General features: G+C 30.8%; 1 protein-coding gene and 1 non-coding gene across 3 annotated transcripts in view; one reads left to right on the top strand and one right to left on the bottom strand.

Annotated features, from left to right (window-relative positions):
* Window positions 1-22,063, top strand: part of LOC143080583 (protein VAC14 homolog) — a 39,392-nt gene extending 17,329 nt beyond the window's left edge. For both annotated transcript variants that reach the window (XM_076256493.1, XM_076256492.1), the window contains 7 exons: window positions 1,015-1,080; window positions 5,189-5,535; window positions 6,573-6,747; window positions 7,725-7,843; window positions 8,534-8,613; window positions 10,463-10,619; window positions 21,794-22,063. In XM_076256493.1, the coding sequence (XP_076112608.1) occupies window positions 1,015-1,080; window positions 5,189-5,535; window positions 6,573-6,747; window positions 7,725-7,843; window positions 8,534-8,613; window positions 10,463-10,619; window positions 21,794-21,929 (1,080 nt within the window). In that variant the 3' untranslated portion in view covers window positions 21,930-22,063. The remainder of the gene's footprint in view (window positions 1-1,014; window positions 1,081-5,188; window positions 5,536-6,572; window positions 6,748-7,724; window positions 7,844-8,533; window positions 8,614-10,462; window positions 10,620-21,793) is intronic.
* Window positions 1,829-1,949, bottom strand: LOC143081189 (U6atac minor spliceosomal RNA). Its single transcript, XR_012979919.1, has one exon. It is a non-coding gene; the product is annotated as a U6atac minor spliceosomal RNA (small nuclear RNA).
* Window positions 22,064-23,837: the final 1,774 nt, after the last annotated feature.

Here is a 23,837-nt window from a genome sequence, read left to right as displayed (position 1 = left end):
ATTGGACAGTGTGAGTATGGCAGTAATGAGAACTTACATTCTGATATCTAATGAATATATCTGTATACATTCTGATATCTAATGAATATATCTGTATACATTCTGATATCTAATGAATATATCTGTATACATTCTGATATCTAATGAATATATCTGTATACATTCTGATATCTAATGAATATATCTGTATACATTCTGATATCTAATGAATATATCTGTATACAATTTGTTTTCTGAAATCTAATGACTATATCTGTATACAATTTGTTTTCTGAAATCTAATGAATATTTCTGTATACAATTTGTTTTCTGAAATCACAACAGCTAATCTCAAATTTTGTACATTTAAAAAAATATTGCATTAATAAATGTAGATAATAATTTCTGCATTTGCAGTACTTTAATTCAGAAATATTAAAATGAAAGGTTTTCATTATTGCCAATAATGTGTCTATGTGAGTATGGCAATATTAAAAGAATTTACATTCTGATATCTAATACAAATTTCTATATACAGATTTTTCTGAAAGAGTAATAAGTGATCTTTCGTTTTTAGTCATTTTTAAAAATGCAAAATAATAAATGCACACAATAATTTATGTACTTGCAGTACTGTAAATTCAGAAATTATTGAAAATAATGTGATGGTGACTTGTTGAGGATGGCAATAATAAGTAATCACATTCTGAAATCTGATACATATATATCTGTACGCAGATTTCTTTCTGAAATCACTGTAATAAATATCACATTTTGTTGTTTCTTATAAATCACATTAATCAATGAACTCAGTTATTTCTGAATTTACAGTATCTAAAATTTATACTACTAGTATGATAGCCTTACAACATTTTAAAAATAGTTTCATATAGTAGTACATAACTAATCTTAGAGAAAAGTTGTATTACATTGTTTTGTATTCCATAACTACTACACATTTTCTTGTTGGAACATTTTCAGCAGTTGTTTAAACCATTTAATTTCAGATAATTCATTCTGTTATTACAATTTCAGACATTCCTGAATATGGATATATTATTCCCTGCTTTGCTTAGATGTTTGACAGATGAATCTGAGGAGGTATCTAACATTAAGAATCATTTTGACAAATGTATTATATAATTGCACCCGTTTAACTCTGAATCACATGAACAAAATCAGCATTAAACAAGGTAACTGTTTTATTCTGTGTGACTTATTTTGTTACTATAGAAAATTCAATCTTCAAATAGTTTAATCATTTATTAGATGACTACAGCTACAGATCATTGTCAACTTTGTCCCCCAAATGATGTTTTTTAATTGTCTCTTAGCTTATGCTTGTTTTGATCATGGTCTTAAATTTGGAAATTTATGATAGAATGTGGAGGAAGCCTTCACTTGAATGTGAATAAAAATAAATGCACAATACATAAATAAAACTTATTATCCTCGAAATAATTACATTAGATGTATGTTTCATTATAAAACGTTATTACGAGGTCCCACAATAAAGTGCACAGGTGAATTAAATAAAAAAATGATAACATTCATGTTTTCATGATCCTTAGTTAAAAAATGTAATTATGAGGATGGAATGCTTCTTTTTGTAGCACATTTTTAGAATGAAGCGTGGAAATACAAAATGTACTTCGGTCAACGCTTTTACAGCCCAATGAAGTTACAGAAAGATGCATTCAATTCTTAAATGAAATGTGTAAAAATAAGTGCTATACAGATTAATACAAGAGACTCTACAGAATAAAATTTACTATCTCCTAATAAAATGCATTTTATAATTGTTTCGATGAATCTAGGGCTAAACATACCAAATTTTGACACAGACATGAAAAAAATAAGTGTTGCCTCCTAAGTAGGGAGACAGCGCCTTACATGTATTATATAGACCACTAGGGTCTCTTCCGTCCTTATCTAGGGGAGTGCTAACCTTCTCTCCTTTCTTACAACACACTTCATTGATGGTGTTAACAGTTTATATAAGGACACTTTTGAATGGGTTCTAACAATGGTGGTTTCATAAAAATGAAACTGTTTCAAAATTTAGTCTTAAAAATGATTTATGGATGCACTAATTGTGTGGGTTTATGTGTTTATAAACAGTTATTGATTTGAGAATTGAAAATGCTATTTATAATCATTTTAACAAGATTTTACATTGAATTTTAAAAATGAGCAAAATCAAGGGAGATAACTCGAGTTCTCCTCAGATTTTTAATGTTTTAATTTATTCTTTTTAGTTGTTTTTAGGCTTGAAAAAAAACAAAAAGCAATAGGTTTCTTTTGAATCCCTGTTATTGACAGAATAATCATAGACATACATGAAGGAGACTCCAAAAGGAAGTTACTTGACAAATCAAAACATAGCAAAAATCACTTCAATACAATTGCATAATAAATAACAAATTATTAATCAATATGAAAAACCACGTAATTTTTGAACATTTAGTAAGTAGTTTTTATCAGAGACAGATAATACAATTATTATTATTATAGTTGTATTGTTATTATCATTATAGTATTATTACTTTTATTATTATCATCATATTTATGTTATTAAACCTGCTGCAAAGAAAATGTTTGCCGTATGTAGAAGTCCCTGACGGTCTATCTGATGTTCTTGTAAGCACTCCACCATATCAGCTGAAGATATTGATGATATTTTACACAGCTGTGGAATGCAGCATGAGGATGTGTGCATTATGGAATATAATCTCTGTCCTACATGTAATAAAAAGAGAGATAATTCCGCTTTCTTACTTACTCCTTGTATCTTACCGTTGATAGCAACATTTATAAACAGGTTGTTGTAATATTTTATAAATTGATCTTCTCGAGCTCATGTGTTCATTGTCAGATTTTTTATTCAGTATGTCTTGTACATTAGCTACTTTTTATACGCCCGTCAAAATTTTGACGGGACGTATTATGGTATACAAATGTCCAGTGTCCGTCCATCTGTTCGTCTGTCTGTCCGGCGTAAACATGTCGCACCGTAACTTGAGAACGACTTATCCAAATTTCATGAAACTTAATATAGTTGTTTCTTATGATGATCAAATGATCTTTATGCTTTTGGTGAAAATAAGATTTAAACTTTTTGAGTTACGGCACTTTGTAACTAAAACAAGGGTGTGTTTTTTTCACATGTCGCACCGTATCTCAAAAACGATTCTTGATTATGGCTTAAAACTTTATACACTTTTTAGTTATATTAACCTTAATATCTGTATACTTTTTGGTGATGATTCAAAATTTCATTTTTGAGTTATTGAGTATTTTGTAAAAAAGGGGGAGGGATTTTTTATATGTCGCACCATATCTCAAAAACTATTTATGATTATTACCTAAAACTTTACACATGTCTTTGTTATATTAATCTAAAGATCTGTATACTTTTTGGTGATGATTCAAAATTTCATTTTTGAGTTATTGAGTATTTTGTAAAAAAAGGGGGAGGTTTTTTTTTTTTACATGTTGTGCAGTATCTCAAAGACAATTTATGATTATTGCTTAAAACTTTACACATTTCATTCTTTGTTATATTAATCTAAAGATCTGTATACTTTTTGGTGATGACTCAAAATTTTATTTTTGAGTTATTGAGTATTTTGTTATACAGGGGAGGGTTTTTGTCGAGCCTGCAACTTTTGTTGCAGAAAGCTCGACATAGGGATAGTGATCCGTCGGCGGCGGCTACGGCGGTGGCGTTAGCTCACTTCTTAAAAGCTTTATATTTTAGAAGGTGGAAGATCTGGATGCTTCATACTTTGTATATAGATGCTTCATGTTACGAAGTTTCCATCAGTCACATGTCCAATGTCCTTGACCTCATTTTCATGGTTCAGTGACCACTTGAAAAAAAAGTTCAAATTTTTTGTAATGTTGAGTTCTCTCTTATTATAAGTAATAGGATAACTATATTTGATATGTGCGTTCCTTGCAAGGTCCTCATGTCTGTCAGACAGTTTTCACTTGACCTCGACCTCATTTCATGGTTCAGTGAACAAGGTTAAGTTTTGGTGGTCAAGTCCATATCTGAGATACTATAAGCAATAGGGCTAGTATATTTGGTGTATGGAAGGACTGTAAGGTGTACATGTCCAACTGGCGGGTGTCATCTGACCTTGACCTCATTTTCATGGTTCAGTGGTTATAGTTGAATTTTTGTGTTTTGGTCTGTTTTTCTCATACTATATGCAATAGGTCGACTATATTTGTTGTATGAAATGATTGTAAGGTGTACATGTCTAGCGGGCAGATGTCATGTGACCTTGACCTCGTTTTCATGGTTCAGTGGTCAAAGTTAAGTTTTTGAGTTTTGGTCTTTTTTCATCTAATACTATATGCCATAGGTCAACTATATTTGGTGTATGGAAATATTTTATGATCTTTATGTCAATCACGCAGGTTTTATTTGACTGTGACCTCATTTTCACAGTTCATTGCACAGTGTTAAGTTTTTGTGTTTTGGTCTATTTTTCTTAAACTATAAGTAATGGGTCAACTATATATGTTGTATAGAAGCATTGTTAGCTGTACATGTCTGCCTGACATGGTTCATCTGACCTTGACCTCATTTTCAAGGTTCATTGGTCTTTGTTTAGTATCTTGGTTAATGTTAAGTTTATGTGACAGTTGTAATAAAGCTTAGCTTTATACTTAGGACTATCAACATAATATCAATGATTAGTATATTAGACATTTCAGCGTGTGCACTCTTGTTTTTACATGTCGCTCTGTATCTCAAAAATAATTTATGATTATTGCTTAAATCTTTACACACTTCTTTGTTATATTAATCTAAAGATCTGTATACTTTTTGGTTTTGATTCAAAATTTTATTTTAGTGATATTTAGTTTTTTTGTAAAAAAAACAGGGTGGGGGGTTTCACATGTCCAGCCATGTCTCAAAAACAATATATGGTTATTGCTTTAAACGTTCTCAGAAACTATTTATGATTATTGCATAAAACTTCCACACAAGACGTCGGGCGTATCATGCGCTCATGGCGCAGCTGTTTATTCTTTTCATGGTTTCTCATTTGGCTGAGGTATTATCTGTTTTTATATGAATTACTTTTTTTTAATACCCATTAGATATCTTTTCCTCCTATTGTACATCTGTGAAAAGAATTGCCATAGAATTTATTAAAAAAAAAGTAATAAAAATATTAATTTCTTACTTTAGGTTGTATTATTAGATTTAGAAGCATTGGCTGAGATTTCCTCAAACCCTGCAGGTCAAATTACACAGGACCTACAGATGGCAGTAGAGAAACCACCAAGGGAATTAACTCCTGATAGGAAAGATAAGAAGGACAAAGAGGGTAAAAAACGTCCTTCTGATCCAAGACAATCAGCTGTTAGAAAGGGAGATAATTTATCTAAATTGCCAAAAGCAAAATTAACTGTAGAATATGAATCTAAACATGGACTAAATGTGTATTTTACAAAGTTTATGGTCAGTCTGCTGGACATGTTTAAAGTAGATCAGCAGTCTACAGAACCGAAGGAAAGAGAATATTTCATCATACGGTAGGTACATTCATCACATACACTTTCTTTGCTTTGAATATCAACCATACATTTGGAATCCATTACTTCAAGTGCCTTATCATATATTGGTTTGACATTCCATACAAATTAAACTGGTTACAAGATTATTATATTTTTGTCGAGCCTTTGACTTTAGTCGAAAAAATGAGACTAAGCAATCCTACATTCCGTTGTCGGTGGCGGCGGCGGCGTCCACAAATATTCACTCTGTGGTTAAAGTTTTTGAAACTTTAATAACTTTCTTAAACCATACTGGATTTCTACCAAACTTTTACAGAAGCTTGTTTATGATCATAAGATAGTATCCAGAAGTAAATTTTGTAAAAATAAAATTCCATTTTTTCTGTATTTTACTTATAAATGGACTTAGTTTTTCTGCTGGAAAACATTACATTCACTCTGTGGTTAAAGTTTTTAAAATTTTAATAACTTTCTTAAACTATCCTGGATTTCTACCAAACTTGGACAGAAGGTTGTTAATGATCATTAGATAGTATCCAGAAGTAAATTTTGTAAAAATAGAGTTTCATTTTTTCCGTATTTTACTTATAAATGGACTTAGTTTTTCTGTGGAAAAACATTACATTCACTCTGTGGTTAAAGTTTTTAAAATTTTAAAAACTTTCTTTAACAATCCTTGGTTTGTGCCAAACTTGGACAGAAGCTTGTTATGATCATTAGATAGTATCCAAAAGTAAAATTTTGTAAAACGATAAATCCATTTTTTCCGTATTTTACATTAAATGGACTTAGATTTTCTGCCAGGAAACAACACATTCACTCTGTGGTTAAATTTTAAAAAATTTTGATAACTTTCTTATGCTATTTTTAATTTGTACCAAACTTGGACAGAAGCTTGTTTATGATCAAAAGCTAGTATCTAGAAGGAAATTGATTGCAGCTTGGTTAATGCACCATGGTGTTCTTTTAATTGTATTTTTTTTTTACTTTGAAACACTATATTGTTATATATTTACATATTTTTAAAATATCTTTGTTTTATCTCTATTTTGTAGACAATTGTCCCATTTATTGAATGCAGAAGATATTTTCCAGTCATTTTCTAAAATCCTTGTTATAGAGGAAGATTTAGACTTTGCCAAGAAGATGGTTCAAACACTGAACACAATATTATTAACCTCAACTGAATTGTTTGGTTTGAGAAGCCAACTCAAAACTTTAAATTCTCAGGTAAATGTTTTTCAAATTTTTCTTGTGAAGCTTTATTTCACTATCATGTTATTGAATAAACTAAAATGTTTTTCTCGCTCTATGAGTGTAATATGTCAAACGAGAGTGTTTATTTTTTTAGCTAAACATTTGCAATTATTCACAAGCAAAAAAAGAGGAGATATGAGGTTAGAAAATCCCACACCTGGAGGCAGGGTTCAGCTGGCTCCAATCAAAAATGTTAACTAGCTCAGCCAAATGGACACCATACTAAACTCCAAAACATACAAATGAACCAACATTTAAAAAACACACAACGAAAACAAAGGCTAGATATTCCTGACTTGGGACAGGGATAAAAATGTGGCAGGTTTAAACATGTTCTGTGAGATCTCAACCTGCCCCCTATACATCTAGCCAATGGGGAAAAACAAACACACAGCAATAAGCATAGTAAAACTCACTTTAAAAGAAGTCTGATTCAAATGTTAGAATAGGTGATTATAAATAAGGTTTTAATTATGTGTCATTTTCACTTTTTATTTTTCTCATAGCAGTAATCTAACGTAACTTCTTGTAACAAACAACATTTTCTAGCTGTGTTGAAGACCCATTGGTTGTCCTTGGCGTTTTCTTGCTCTTTTTTGGGTTGTCTTTTTGACACTTTCCCTGTTTCTTGCTCTTTGTTGGGTTGTTGTATCTTTGACACATTCCCTGTTTCTTGCTCTTTGTTGGGTTGTTGTCTCTTTGACACATTCCCTGTTTCTTGCTCTTTGTTGGGTTGTTGTATCTTTGACACATTCCCTGTTTCTTGATCTTTGTTGGGTTGTTGTCTCTTTGACACATTCCTTGTTTCCACTCTCAATTTTGTATTCAATTATTGTCTTTGGTATTCTTCCATGATATTTTTTTTCACTATATTTTTACCTTAACATTAACATTGTGTCTCTGTCCTACAATACTAGTAGTTTAAATCTCGTTACTTGTATTTTTTACAGGATAGCTGTTCCTTATTTTGTAACCTGTATATGTCATGGTGTCACAGTCCCATAGCAACAGTCTCACTGTGTTTCCTGTCACAGAACTACAGTCATGCCTGTCAACTGCTTCAGACATTGTATCCTTTCATGATTAAAAAAAATTTGATTATTTATGGAATATTGCACCAGGATCATGATGTTCAGCAAGAAATCTTGAATTGACTTTTACTTTTTGTTGCAAGAATATGAGTGTTAATTCTTCAGCCGACTAAGGTCAAAATCACATGATTTGATAAAAAAACACCATGATTATATCTAAAACAAAACTTTAGGTTATCTCCCCTTTGTAAGGTTTCTTTTCCAGCAGACAGACATTCCAAAAAAGTCTGAAATAACAAGAAGTTTTTGGTTTAAACTATTTTTAACATTGATCTGCCAATTATCTGTACAAATGATAAGTACATATTTGTAAATGATTTAATTTTGAACTGATTATTCTGAAAAAATTAAATGAGATTTAAGTCAAACTTGTAAAACAAAAATCAGAATTGTTTATTATAAAAAAGTTTCTGATGTTGAGCCAAATGAAACACAGAAGAAAATTTATCATAATTATATGATTAAAAATTTAAAAGATGAAAACCCAATTATTTATATGTAGTTTGTATCCCCTAATTCTTAAAATTATTTAGTTAACTGTACATCCTTAAAACATTCTAATGATAATTTTCCCATTCAGCAAATTTGTCAGATTATTTACCTCATGCTTTTATATCATAACTTAATGATTGTGTGACAAATATTATTTTCCTTGACTCTGTCTTTAGTGGTGATTTAGAAGTTACTGTAGATTTCCTCAAAGAAATTGACAAGCTGGTTCAGCTGATAGAGTCTCCTATATTTGCATGTAAGTAAAATATTTACAATATATCATTGTTCAGATTAAAGGTGAAGTCATCTGCTTTGAAATAATGAAAAATGATACATTGCCTGATTAAGCAATTATGACCATTTCATTAGTGTGTCCCACTGTAATGAGTTAGTGATTTAGTTGCCAAAGGAGAAAGTAAAGTTGTCAATTTCTCTAACACCTGCTACCTTGATACTATTAGTCCAGTAAAAGCTGATAAAAGTTATAACCCTGAGACTCAGCCAATCATTTTCTGAGATGATCGCCAACAATATGTTGATAAAAAAATTACATACAATGGGTGACTTTAACTAAGGTCATATTGACTTGTCTATACCTCAGATCATACCTGGTAAAGTTTACCACAACTGAACCCAAATTTTGTTAGTTGTATAAAGTTTTGTTCTATCACTATCAGACTTATTTTATGTTGTATTAATCTATATAAACATGTATTATATAAAGGTTTACAAGGTACGTACAACTTGCCTAGAATATTTCGTCAAACTTTTCTTAAATTCTATGTAAGAGATTGATTTGATATTTGGTCTGCAGGGTCATTATGTTGAGTTGCTGCCACTTCCTGTTTGCTGATAGTTTGAAATTTTACCACACAAGGAAGATTTTGGTAAAACTTCACTGGGCTTCTATGAAAGGGAATGATTTTATATTTGGTCTGCATAATGTTGAGTTGCGTATGGAATGTAAATTTAACACCTTCATTGCATCCACTTCCTTGTGCATCACACAAAACTTATTGTACAAAAAATATTTTCCTTCTTCTCTTTTTCTTGTCTTCTATGAAAGGAAATTATTTAATATTTTGACCACAGTTTGATAATGATTGGTTGTAGCATGTTAAGCAATTTTAACATCTGCCGTGCAGCCACTTGCTGTTTGTCGATAGTTTGAATTTTTACAACCCTCATTGTTCAAGGAAAATTTCTTCATAATTTGTTCTGACTTTAATGGAAGAGAATGATCAGTTAAGTGTCAGCCTACACTTTATCTCAATCAATTGCATGCAGAGATGCAGGTCCAGACTCTGTATTGGTCTTGTTTTAAAGGTCATTATTTTAATACATTTATCCTTACGAGTAGAAATTGTGTATACAGTTCAATTGATGCAGAAAACATCAAAATTTGAAAATACAAACTTTCATAGCTCATTATATGTTATCTACTGGTATGTGTGTACTGATGCCATTGTTTCTACAAAAACAAGAAAACTGAAAAGGGAAAGAATAATACCAGTTTTAACAAAGATAACAGAAAAGTTTTATGCTATCAATTTGAATGAAAATAGAAATATAGAGGGTACACTATAATGTTTTGCCCCAGTTTGGTGCAATAATATAAATGTTGTTCACTGGTAGCATTTTTATGTAGCATTTTGCAATGATTTTTCAAGAACTCATTGTTTCTTGTTTACTCTACAAAAGATGTGGCCAGTGGCAACAGATTGATATAAGAAACAAAATACACATGAAAGGAACATAATGCTATGAAGAACAAAATCATCTACTACCACACCGTTAAGGTGAAATCCATTGCTGTAAAAACTTATCACAGGATTATCTTGAAAATCAATATACACCTTATAGCTATTTGTCCGCCATTACTGGACATCACAAAAGTTCCCATAAAATTTTGACATCATAATAAAAAATGTGACGCCACAATGGAAAAGTGATTGTTGTATGACGTCAAAAGTTCAAGCCGTACAGATTCTTGGGTCAAGCGGAACAATTTCAAAATAGCAATAATGTGTATCGGTAAAGTATATCTTGTTTTATACAATAAACTGAATTTTAAAGCTTAAGTTTTCATGATTGTTTCTTTCCAGATCTACGTTTACAGTTATTAGATGTTCAGAATAACCAAGATTTAATCAAGAGTTTATATGGACTATTAATGTTGTTACCACAATCAGAGGCTTTTAAATTGTTACGATATCGACTGGACTGTATACCACATTATCAGCTAGCCTTGATGAATGATAAGTAAGTTTGTTAGAACAAAGTTAACTAGCATGTAAGCTTGATCAGATAAAAAAATCAGCTAGTCTCAAATAATGAGAGGTAAGCTTGGTTTGAAAAAAGGCAGCTAGCAGGTAAGCTTGGTCAGGTGAAAAATAAGCTATCCTTAGAGAATGAGAGGTAAGCTTGGTCAGAAAAAAGTTAGCTTACCTTATTGAATGATAAGTAATTTTGTCAGAAAATATTCAAGTAGGTGGTATGCTTGGTCAAATGAAAAAATAGCTAGACTTAAGGCAAGAGAGGTAAGCTTAGAAAAAAATAGTCAGCTAACTGGTGAGCTTTGAGAGGTAAACAATCAGTTAGCCTTAAAGAATGAGAGGTAAACTTGGTCAGAAAATAGTCAGCTAGCATGTACACTTGGTCAGAAAATGGTCAGCTAACCTTATTGAATTGTTTTAGTGCAGAAGGTAGAGGCCATTTTTGGATCAATATTCAATGAATTTTTTTTTTGTATATTTGAACTGCAAATAATACACTGACATGTTTAAACTTTTTGATATAAGTACATCCTCATTTATATTACACAAAGGAGAGGGAGCCCATATATTTTTTAGCAGATATCAAATGGAACTTCAGTTAAATTTGTCAGCCAATAAATATAAATGGTGTAAATAAAGAAACTACTACTATTACAGCCAAAAAAGATTGAATAACCATAATGTTCTGTTGTGGGTTCAACTCCCTTAATGCACCTTAAGTGATTGTGGGTCTTACATAAAATATTTAAGATCTATGGTTTGGACCTACTTATGGCTAACACTTGGATTCGTTTATAAAAAATGGTAGACAGCAAAAACTTAGGCTAGTGATCAATTTTTTGTAACCACAAATATGTGTAATCATATATATGCATCTCAGTGCTATTATTATATTAACTAGTACATTGATCTCTCTAACAATGGAAAGTTGCTCCAAATTTTTGTCAGATATAATCTTAGCTATTTCTTACTAAGTACATTCTGTATATAGATCCTACTGAAGGGAGGTATTGTTCAGTCGTGACGTGATATGTTACGATTTTCCTGGTCCTCTTAGGCTAACCTGAATTACTGGAGGTTAAATCATTAATTTTAAACAAGCAGGTTTGAAGTATTTCCTGTCATTATATTGTCATGTGACTTTTATCTCTAAAGTGACTTCCTGTCTCTAAACAAAGTCACATTATTGAAAATAATTTATAATTAGTCATATTGTTAACTTAACACAAAATTTGAGTAATCATAAATTTAATCACAATCATTTTACAGTAGTCATAGAATTGTCAACATTTCCAGGGGCTAATTAGCCCAGCGTCCTTAGTAATGGTTCACTGACTTTGAAAGTTATGCTTATGTTAAAGTGCTGTCATTTTAATTTTTAACATGTATATTATACATGTACTATGCAAATTTACAGTGAGCTTGTACCATGTTCCATCATTTTGCTTATTATGAATCCTTTGCAACATTTAATAGCTCTCATCGAAGATTTGCAATTCAAGCTTTTGATGTATGCTTGGTGTTTCATGTTTTAACATTAAATGTTTTCAATTCTGAAATTCTGTCTCTTTAGACCACAGGATGACAAGAAGTAATTACATTGATTAGCAAAGTTGCTTACCTTGACCTACCTTTTATGGTAGAGTGACTTTGATATTATTTTGAAATTAGATGCTCAGAATAGTATCAGTTATAGTCACCACTATAGTTTGTCTGCTTAAAATTTACAGCACAATATTTGTGACATTTAAGTCATTATGGCCCATATTATATCCCTGAGTGACCTTTATAAAGTCAATATTTATTATTTCACTGCTGTCATTCTCTTAATAGTACAAAACAGTTTCACAACATTTAGGTAACCCTGACTTCTATATAACTTGTCATCATTCCTTTTAAACTATTCTTCCTGGATATAACTCAGCATCTCAACGGGTGATGTTTCTCGATAACTTTAACCTAGTAATGATAATCATCATGAATCTTTGGTTAAAAACAGGCTCTTGCAGAAAAGGAAAAGGGACACTGAAGGTAAAGAAGGAATAATTCTAGTAAACTAGTTTTTTGTGAACAGAGTCTGAGTATTGCATATAAATTCATTAGAACAATCCAAAAACGATAAGTAGACTGACAAATCAAGTACTGGTCTTCAGAAGGGGGCAGTGCTGTCTGCGTATTCATTTCTCCGTTTAACCAACTTTTGACAAATCAAGTCATCGCAAGGGGGCAGTCCTGTCTGCGTATTCATTTCATGAACTTTAATCTTTCTCTTTACAGATAAATAAAATATAAATAATATGAAACATGCATGGATTAGTTTCTATTCATGTTTCTTTAACCTTAAAAAATGAAAGAATATCCCATATTTCAATTTGATATTATTGAGGAATGGTAGAACCTTTAACACAGGATTTTGTCTTTACTTAGCTTATTCGGGACTACGGAATTTCGGTTCTTTATATTCAGGGTTTCGGAATCGGAAACCCCTAAATTTATAGATTCTGGAACTAAAATACCACCAACTATTTTCAGAAATAATTTGAAATTATGGACCTACATGTAAACGTCAAAAACTCCATTCCAATTCCCCTGTACCCATATCATATATAGAATCATATACATATCTTATCTCATTCTATCCCTAGTTTTTCTTCTCTTTGTCAGCATAAAAGCGACTTTAATATTTTGTAACCGCAACTGTATGATGGTGCTTACAGGAAAGCTTAATTCCCTTTTGCAAACAAAACTGTTACTACCGATGCTGCTACCAAATTGCTGATGGAGAAGGAATTGGAAGAAGACATTGATCATTGTGTTGATGATAGTGTGCTTCCTTTAGAAACACAGACTGCCCTAAAACGACTGAAAACTTGGAAAAGAGCATGCATGAGTGGCGAGAGATTGTGCGAGCTTGCCATGTTCATCGCCATAAGGATATCAGCAGACCAAATTATGATTCTGAAATGATTTGACTGAACCAGCCATAGAAAAATTTGGCAAACTCTACTGAATCGATGTATGTTCTATGTTCTGGCAGCAGTCTCAAATCAGTGATATTTGGATGATTATCTTATAAATATAAATTTAAATAAAGTTTAGAGAGTCTTATAACAACAACACTTCAGGGACTGCTGCAGAAAATTTATTGATCGACATGTTTCGGTGCCTAGGGCACCGTCATCAGGATAAAAACAATACATAAAATCATGTTGAAGTACAAAATCGGGTTGTTAAAATTTAAACGTCACAATGTTACAATGGTAAGTAACGTTATTAATAGCAACGTACTGAAAGTGAAAGTGAAAGTTTACATACTTCCAATGAACTTTCACTTTCACTTTCAGTACGTTGCTATTAATAACGTTACTTACCATTGTAACATTGTGACGTTTAAATTTTAACAACCCGATTTTGTACTTCAACATGATTTTATGTATTGTTTTTATCCTGATGACGGTGCCCTAGGCACCGAAACATGTCGATCAATAAATTTTCTGCAGCAGTCCCTGAAGTGTTGTTGTTATAAGACTCTCTACATTTTATGTTTTTTTATCATAACGACCCTGCATACCCGGCGAGGTATCCACTTTATGGACTCTACCGTTCTACAGACTCACCAGGCGTTGGTTCACTTTCGTTTGTAATTTAAATAAAGTTGTTAAAAATTTGGTATTAGTAAAAGTCTGAAAATATAAAAAAAATATATAAAAAGTGTCCAAATTCAAAACATTATCAAACTCTAAAAATGCTTAGAATGCAGGATTTTGCACCATTCATTTCATACCCTCCAAAAAAACTTTTCTCCTCGCTTCGCTCGGCTCAATTATTTTGCCTCACTAAAATAAGATGCCTAGCTACAGCCTTGCATTCTATTCTCATACATGATTCAAAATGTTTGAGTTTTATTTTAAGGATAAAAATTGAAAATTTTACTTATTCCATGGTATTGAGTTAGGTTTATTGGGAAGATAAATTCTAAATAATGCTCGTTGAAAAATCAGAAAACAGAAAACAGGTCTGTTATATGTCTGTTATAGTTTGCAATGTAAAAAACGAATATTGTAAATTCAGAAATTACAGCGAGGTTTTTATTATCGCAAAAAATGCGACAGAGTTGTAAACGTAATAATTTAAACTCGCATTTCGAAATATTTTATATGAATTAAACTGGATTTTTCTCAAAATTGTAAAAATTAAAATCGCAGCATTTAAGTCTAAAATGACAAAATCGCAATAATAAATAAATGCATGCAATAATTTCTGAATTTACAGTAATATAGCTATAAATATGCGATTGACAGATATGGATGAAAATTATGTATTTCATTGTGTGCTCAACAAAATGCCTATTAAACAACTGGTTGACAAAAGTAGATTTTGTTTCTTTTTGTGATGTGTAAGATATTACAGAGATTGTCTGACTTTTTTCAATGTAAATTTAAAAACCAGATGAAAGTATAAGCTTTTTAAACAATTTTCAAATTTATTCACAATAATTTAGTGCATGTGTTGAATGATTGTGTTATGGTTTCTTTGACAAAACATTGTTCAATCACAAAAAACACTAATGTATATATATTTTAGAGAGTACAAGGATAGAATGACACAATTTGTTTTTATATCAACATTGACACATCTCATTTTCATGGATTTTGCTTTTACCCCAGTCCTTGTTCATGGTTCGTGAAACTTTTGCGTAGTTTAGATGTTGAAATTTGTGGTTAGGTTTGTTCATGGGGACTGCTCGTGTTAACTCAGATAGTCCTAAAATTGCCATGTTTTTTTCCAGGGGTTTATTAGCCTTAGCCTGCTTCCTCAGACTCGGTAATGGTTTGCAAATGTTAAAGTGTTGCCATTTTAATTTCAGCATGTGCATTATACTATAAAAATTCATACAGGCAAGACATATCTGTGTTTCAACAGTTTATTATTTCAGATAAAGGATATTAAGAATGCAAGTCAGCAAAAACAGCTAACATTCTTGGACAATAAAATGTTGAAATATTTTCAATACTCATTGAAACTGATTAGATATTGTAACTGATTTTGAAATTGATTATACAAATTACGTCACAATAAAATTGATGACTGACATAAAACTATTATTTCAGACAGACAGACAAATTATTTGATGTAAATTTTCTGAAACATTACACCTCTTTTGAAATTGGTATGGGATGCTGATTAATTATATGATGTAAGTTTCATGAGAAACAATGAAGTGGTTGAGTAATTTAACATGAAAATAGAATGTGTTATATAATTTAGATTGTGGGATAAAGTTTTGTAATTTTAGGGCTAGGATTTAGGGAATCAAAGCAATTGATGATGTAATACAATTCTGTCAACAGGTTTCACTTGAGAAATAAGACAATTAATACATTTGAATGGGGACCTATAATTGGAACCTCTCCTTTATCCTAGGTTGGAAACACCCTTTTAAAAATGGCTGTATCTTCTCTTCCCCTGCAGTAGTCTTTTACACCCTAATGAGTCAATTACCTAAAACAAAATCAGAAGACCTTGAGTTTTTACTTTTAACGTCTTGTAAAAAAAGTTTTTTCAGCAGAACTGGAGAAATAGCATTCACCTCTTTAGTTTTGAAATGGTCAGTAGAGTTTATAAGGAAATGGTTACTGAACTCTCTTAAGGCATATTTGCCTGAAATGTCTACTGGTCACCAGGTTTAAATTGAAATTTTTATCTATAGGTTTGATAAATTAAAGAGATAAAGATGGTGGGTGTGACTGTTTTTAAAGATATACACGTAGGCTGTAGCATATTTTTATCATGTGAGAGACACTAACTTGCACCCCTCTAGTTTATGAATGCAGCAGACAGACTCCTCCCCCACTCACATATATGCTAAATTTTGACATATTTATATGAAATATGTAAATGCTTATTTCAAAAGAACTTTTGTAAAACTTGAAAATAATTCATCCTTATATACTTTAAAAAAAAAATCAAATTTGTTTTGTATTAACATTTCTGATCTAACATGTACTATATAGTAGAAAAATCAGAAGTATGTATATATGAAACCTAAGTTAATACATTTTGTCTCCCACTCATAAAAGTGATAAAACAGTTTTATGTGAAAAAATGTTATGATTACTTTTTAGGCAAAAGATATGATCTAAAATGATAACCATAGGCCCATTTCTAATGTGTTTGACACCCACATTTTGTTGACATTTAGTCCTAGTGGCTATCATTACTGAGATCAAATACACTGGAAACATCACTGTTTATAATTTACAAACCATGTGAGCAAAATCAATATAAACTGAATATCTAATTGGGTAGCAATTTATACTGTATCATATATCACATGAAAGAGGATTAAAGGGAGATAATTCACACATAATTAACTTTGATGGGAGATAATTGGAGCGTTAACCTGTCATCAGTATATACTTAAATGGGTCATTACAAACTAAATAATGTAGTTTTCTTCTGATAACATGGTATATTGTCTCCTTTTGTACTTTGAAAGAAATTTTTCATACTTGATTTGATTTGTTGGAAATCAGCTTCACCATCACATACGATGCAAATACTTTGCTTTTGTGACATTTGTGACCATGAGGTCTTAATTTTAATAATTTTGATTTATAATGTCTTTATTCAAATGGGGACCAATGTTTTATATATCTCAGGGTAATGTTTATGATGTAGGACCAAACTCACACTTGTTAAACTTCAGTTAAGAAAGGGTAATTTTTGTCATCTTACTTTTGAACCTTTAGAAATGTTTGACTATTAAAACATTTGGCAAAGGAATGATATAAGCTACAGAATTTGAATATACTTGGTTACCTTTGGGTAATGTTTTTCATGCACATTTTTTATTTGATTTCAGTTGAGAAGGAACCTACTTTTGTACCTTTAGAAATATTTGAATATTAAAACATTCAGCAAAGGAATTTATAAGCCACAGACTTTGACTAGCTTGTCGTGCTTCATTATCTTTTAAGAAGATGATAACAGACAGATGACAAAGAAATCTTCAGTAGACATACATGTATCACTCAAGGATACAGGATTATCTAAAATTAACAAACTTTTACTTCTCACATGTCTTGTTAAAAATTCGCCTTTTCACTGGAGTATGAAATACAATTAATACTTTCATTTTCACGTAAGTATTATAAATGTGTTGGAATATTTTAGGGATAAACAAATACAGGTGTGAAGCAAGCACCTGTTTATATTATCGTCACCACACCAACACATTTATAATAATCTTACATATGATATATAAAATTACATATTTATTCATAATTCTAAATTGCCATAATTTCATATGTAAATAAGATGAATGCTGACACTCTAAAACAATATATTATTAGCTGTGATTCATAAAATAACAAATTTGAATTATACGCAGGTTTATATATTTACGTTGTTTGTGGATTAGAGGAGATGAAATCGTCATTTTTGTGGTTAATCATAATAGGAAGTTTGGATAAGTGTAGCCTAGAAAAAAAAGGCTTAAGAATAAAAAATAAATATATACATGTAAAAAAGGGGGAGTGTCACAAATGAAGTGTATTGACAAATGAGTCATCTTGAAATAAAGCTAAGCTAGAATCTGCTTATAATAATTATAAACCAGTGCGTATAGTTAATGAAATCTTAATCATTGAAATTAGTTGTGCTAAACTATATGGTAAAGCCAATTAATCAGCAGCTGGTGTGCTTTTAGAAGTAATAACAATATAATTATAAGCACATCTAAAACTTTCATAATTTATCAAATCTATCATTGCTATATTAAGTGATATTTTGATGAGAGAAGAAACATTAATGAGCATATGGGCTTATAAATATGTCAGACCTAAACTGAATTTTACCTCTTGACCTCTATCCTGCCCTGTGAAAGACAAGTTATCGATTTTGGGATTTAATTAGCATGGTGTTGATTAGCTGGTCAACTTTTGACTTCTGATTTGATTTGATGAAGAGTTGTAGAATTGTTGAGGACGACAACATAGTTTCTTTCTAGTTTCTTTCGCAGTTACTTCAGATAAATGCTATCCCCCAGAATAAATTGTTTCTATTGATTGGTTTGCATAGTTTGGTTTTGGTTATTCTTCCTGAAGTCTTAGCAAATGAAGAAATTATTCTAAGGGTATTCTTATAGCAATATAGGTTTACTTTTTACTATTTTTCCACCATTACTGGACATCACAAAGGTTCCTGTAAAATGTTAATGTCATAATACATAATACATAATTTATTACGTCACAATGGAAAAGTGATTGTTGTATGCGGGTCAGTTTCTACGATTGACCAGGACAGATTTCTAAATAGTGATAAAGTGTATTGTAGTTTGACCAATGGAATAACGGTCTTCCCAGTTGCTGATGATAAATAGACTTTTTCAATTTGGGTTGATGACAAATATGTGGTACCAGTAGTGAATTTGAAATGTTAATTATCATATTAAAAAAAAGATGTGGTATGATTGCAAATGAGACAACTCTTCACAAGAGACCAAATATATGGTACCAGTAGTGAATTTGAAATGTTAATGATCATATAAAAAAGAAGATGTGGTATGATTGCAAATGAGACAACTCTTCACAAGAGACCAAATGACACAGAATACCAATTTATCTTTATTATGTGTGCCTCATTTAAAAATTTACACTGCAATAGCTGCAATGAGATGCATTCAAATAAAGTTTGGAAGAAAAGTATTATAATTTAAAACTCTATCAAACTCTGTGGTTGCAATGTCTTTGTTTTATTAGGAATTTTTTTAATTTTTTCAAGAGTAGATTTTTTAAGCTTGAAGATTTTTTAAAGAGAAATTTAAGTTTGAAGTTTTTTCAAGAGTAGACTTAAGATTTTTTAAGAGTATATTTAAGTACCAGGAAGATACAGTTTTTTTTAAATATTTTTGCAATATTTTTTTCTCAGCTTTATCTTTGAATACCACAGATTTTCTTTACCTACAGTACTGCTTTTGGTGTGGTCACGTTTCTCCAACATTTGGTAATTAGACTAAAACAACATTAGGGATTACGGGGTCCTCTTAAGGACTGGATCTTGATATCTACCTGTAATTCACCTGTTCTTGACCAAAATATTGTTAAAAAGGTATATATTTTTTAAAGATATATATATTTTTTAATAGTCTCCCAAAATTGTAGAAGTCCATATAGTCTAACAAAGTGATGTAATTTTTTATTTTATATAAAAAAAAAAGATGTGCATGGTATTAAAGACAATGAGACAACTCTCTACAAGAGACCAAATGAAACAGAAGTTAACAATTATACATAAAAAAGAAGATGTGGCATGATTGCCAATGAGACAACTATTCACAAGAGACCAAATGACACAGACATTAACAAATATAGATCACCGTACGGCCTTCAACAATGAGCAAAGTCATACCGCATAGTCAGCTTTAAAAGGACCCGAGAAAACAAATGTTTAACAATTCAAACGAGAAAACTAACGGCCTAATTTATGTACAATATAATGAACGAAAAACGATATATTACACAGCAACGACAACCACCGAATTACAGGCTCCAACACTTCCCCTTATCTTTAGACATTGGTGCAACAGAACAATAAAAAAACTGTACAAAAACATACATAAACAAGCAACAAAGACTAAATTATCAATCACTACACATCCAGTATCCGTTACCGTACGGCCGGAAGCATTTTTGTTCTCTATTTTTCATAATAATGTATTATAGATTATAATGTTGCGATCTTGAATAAAAATTAACATTTTATATTTTGAGAGCTATTAAGAATTTATATATCTTGAGTCATTAATCTTATATAAAAGTACAAAACGCAGCTGATTATCACCGATACAGTTTATTCAAAATTCTTAGTCAACTTGCATTAATTATCCAAAGCTTAAGTAACAATTCGAAAATACTAGTAGTGCACAATATTCACCTAGCCAGTTCCGACAGTTAAACACTATATAGATCATGACGCGACGTGATGTACCCAATTTGTATCAACTCTGTTTTTGTGGAAAAAGTGGACAGATATACGACTGACTATTTCATCTGCTAAGACAGCATACCACGAAAACTGGCTTCGGCTCTAGTGATATCCAGACAGAACGACTAGGTAGATATATGGTTCTTCGCACTAGAAGACAATCGCTTTTCGTGACTTTTTACATAAATAAAACTTGGCTGTTTTGCATCGGTTTAGATTTTAACATCTACATGTAACACAAATACAAAACTATATCAAGTAATAGAATAACATTTTTAATTTTGTAAATTAATACAGATGAAAATAATTATGTAACCATTTCAGGTTATACTCGACCAAAAATATATGGTTTGTTAATGTTTTGATATAAATATTTTTTAACAATATCCCTTTTTACAATATTTTAGTTAAGACTTGATATAGGTGAATTACATGTAATTATCACGATGCCAGTCCTTTTGAGGACCCCCTAATCCCTTATGTTGTTTTAGTCTTATTATCAAATGTTGGAGAAACGTGACTAAACCCTGCTTTCGTCTAAATTGTCATTGTGTTTGTTAATTAATTCTGATCCTAATTAACCTAAGGATTTATTGTGGTCTACTACCAAACCTTTAGTGTGTCATCTACTACAGATTGTCTTTAAATTTAAGTTTTAATTTTCTAACAGTCACTGTAAGTTAGACACTGGTTAATATTAATTAAAGCTTCAGATTCTGAACAGATATTTCTGACATATACTGTAACAGATGAGAAGGAGAGTTTAGAGAAGAGGTACACATTTGTTTGTAAGCTCACCTATCCTGAAGGGTAGCACAACTGATAACTAGTATACTTTAATGATTGCCTGCTGTAAGTGTTTTCAATTAAAGGGACCCCTTTTTGAGCATAAAAATCATGTATTTTTTAGTACATTTTCCTGACTTTTTCCAGCAACAACCCCCTCCCCCTTTTTGAAAATCCTAGAGGATCTTCCACTGTGTATTGTAATTTGACGTCAATTTGAGTTAGGACTTCCAGCTTATAGAATATGTTTTTGACAACCAGGATATCTGTATGCATGGATGTAAGAACTTAATCCCAACATATATGGATTATCTATTATGTCAATAATTAAAATGAAGTTGTTTCATAAATGACTTAATAAAAACAATATTTTTTCTTTTTTGGTAGGCAAAAGACAAAATCATCAGCAGGTGATCAGAGACCCTTTGTATCTCACCTTAACTTCCTAGACCTACTGCAACATTTCAAACAAGTCCAAGAAAAACACAGACAGAAAGCCATTGCAGTGAAACAAAGGAGATGATACTCATGGAACATTATAGAATTAAGATAGCTAATTCAAATGCTGAATGTTTAAGTACCACAGATTCAGTATTAATTATTGCAAACAAAAGCATAAGCAACTGCGGACAAAAATATGACATTGATTATATTATTATATATTATATATTGATGTGCATATTTAAGTGGACTACCTACAACAAGGCAAAAAAAAGTTTTGATGTAATTCAATGTTAAACTTGAATATAGAAATAAAGAGATGTGGTGTGATTGCCAATGAGACAACTCTCCATAAAGACCAAAAGACTAAGATATAAACAATTTGTTTCATTACTGGTTATTAAAACATCACATTTATTTATGAATTGGCAGTAAATTGTTAATAACATTTTAACAAACTGTCATGGATGCTTTTGGGTGTCTTGCTTCTCTGCTTTAATTGTCATCTTGCAACAGAACCCTCTTGGACTCCATTGTTACATGTACTCAGTTTGCCTTTTTTTAAATCATCATCTGAAAGATAAAATGATAATTAAAAAAAAAATCATTTATTAGAATAACACAAATTAAATCCAAATCAGAGAGGATCAACTTGTTTATAATCCATTCTTTTCATTTATTTTTTTACAACTAAAACCACTTCAAAATAAATTGGCCTGTATTTTTGAAGAATGTTACCAAAAGTTCAACTAAACTAGTCTATATTTAAATTTCATGAATAAATGGTGAGTTAATCGTTCAAATATAACTACAAATGTTGTCAAAGGCTGTATTACATAAAGATTAGAGTTACCATGGAAACTGTTCAAATGTTATCACCATAGTAACAAAGATTGATCTTTGTGTTTTTTCGTGTTTTATGCATTCTGTTCTTACATTGTACTATATTGTTATTGTTATTTGAACTCATGCAAGTCCTAATTTTCACTACGGTAATATATTGTGTTCATAAACTAATAAGATAAAAATTTTATATCATTATATTATTATATTATAAGTAATATATATTTAACCATAAAAGTCGACATAATATATCATACATTGAAACCTTATGGCATGTTTTGATTAATTTGAAAAGATTAATTTTGTGATACATTTTAATATGTCAATAAAGTTTGACATTAAAAGAAATAACAAATCTACTATCAATTATATATATAAAAAATCATAATCAATTGTTTCAAACATAATAGAAAATTTTAAGATATTTAATTGAAAGCCTGAACATGGAGATTCTTAAATGATTCAAATAAATCATTTTTACCAGAAATTCTGTAACTGTAAATTCAAAAATTATTGTGCAAGGTTTTTATATGACCACAAAAATTAAAAATTTTTGGTCTTATATTGGTATCACGTCGTCGTCATTGTCAGTGTCGTCCTAAGACGGATGGTTTCCGGATAATAACTTTAGTATAAAAAAATGGAAATCAATAAAATTTTAACATAAGGTTTATAACCACTTAAGGAAGGTTGAGATTGATTTTTGGGGTTTTGGTCCCAATAGTTTAAGAATAAGATGCCCAAAGGGGGTCAAAATAAGTATTTTTTCTAGTTTCGAGACAATAACTTTTGTGTAAGTGTATGGATCTTTCTTAAATTGTACCACAAGTTTTCATTTCAAAAAAGGAAGGTTGGGAATGATTTTGGTGGTTATGGCCCAAACTGTTTAGGAATTAGGAGCCAAAAACAACACTTTTCTAATACTTTGTTTAAATTGCTTATTTCTTGACCAATTTCAATGGGGTTTATTCTTGAATTCTTGGGGTTCTAAAATATGCTAAATCTAACCATGTATTTAGATTTTTGATTTTAGGGCCCTTTTATTAAATTTGTCCACATTTAGGTCAAAAGGGTCCAAAATAAAACTTTGTTTGATTTCATCAAAAATTGAATTCTTGGGATTCTTTGATATGCTGAATCAATCCAT

Source organism: Mytilus galloprovincialis, chromosome 6 (genome assembly GCF_965363235.1).
Source record: "Mytilus galloprovincialis chromosome 6, xbMytGall1.hap1.1, whole genome shotgun sequence".
Taxonomy (NCBI): Eukaryota; Metazoa; Mollusca; class Bivalvia; order Mytilida; family Mytilidae; genus Mytilus; species Mytilus galloprovincialis.
This window is presented reverse-complemented; position numbering and strand designations above follow the sequence as displayed.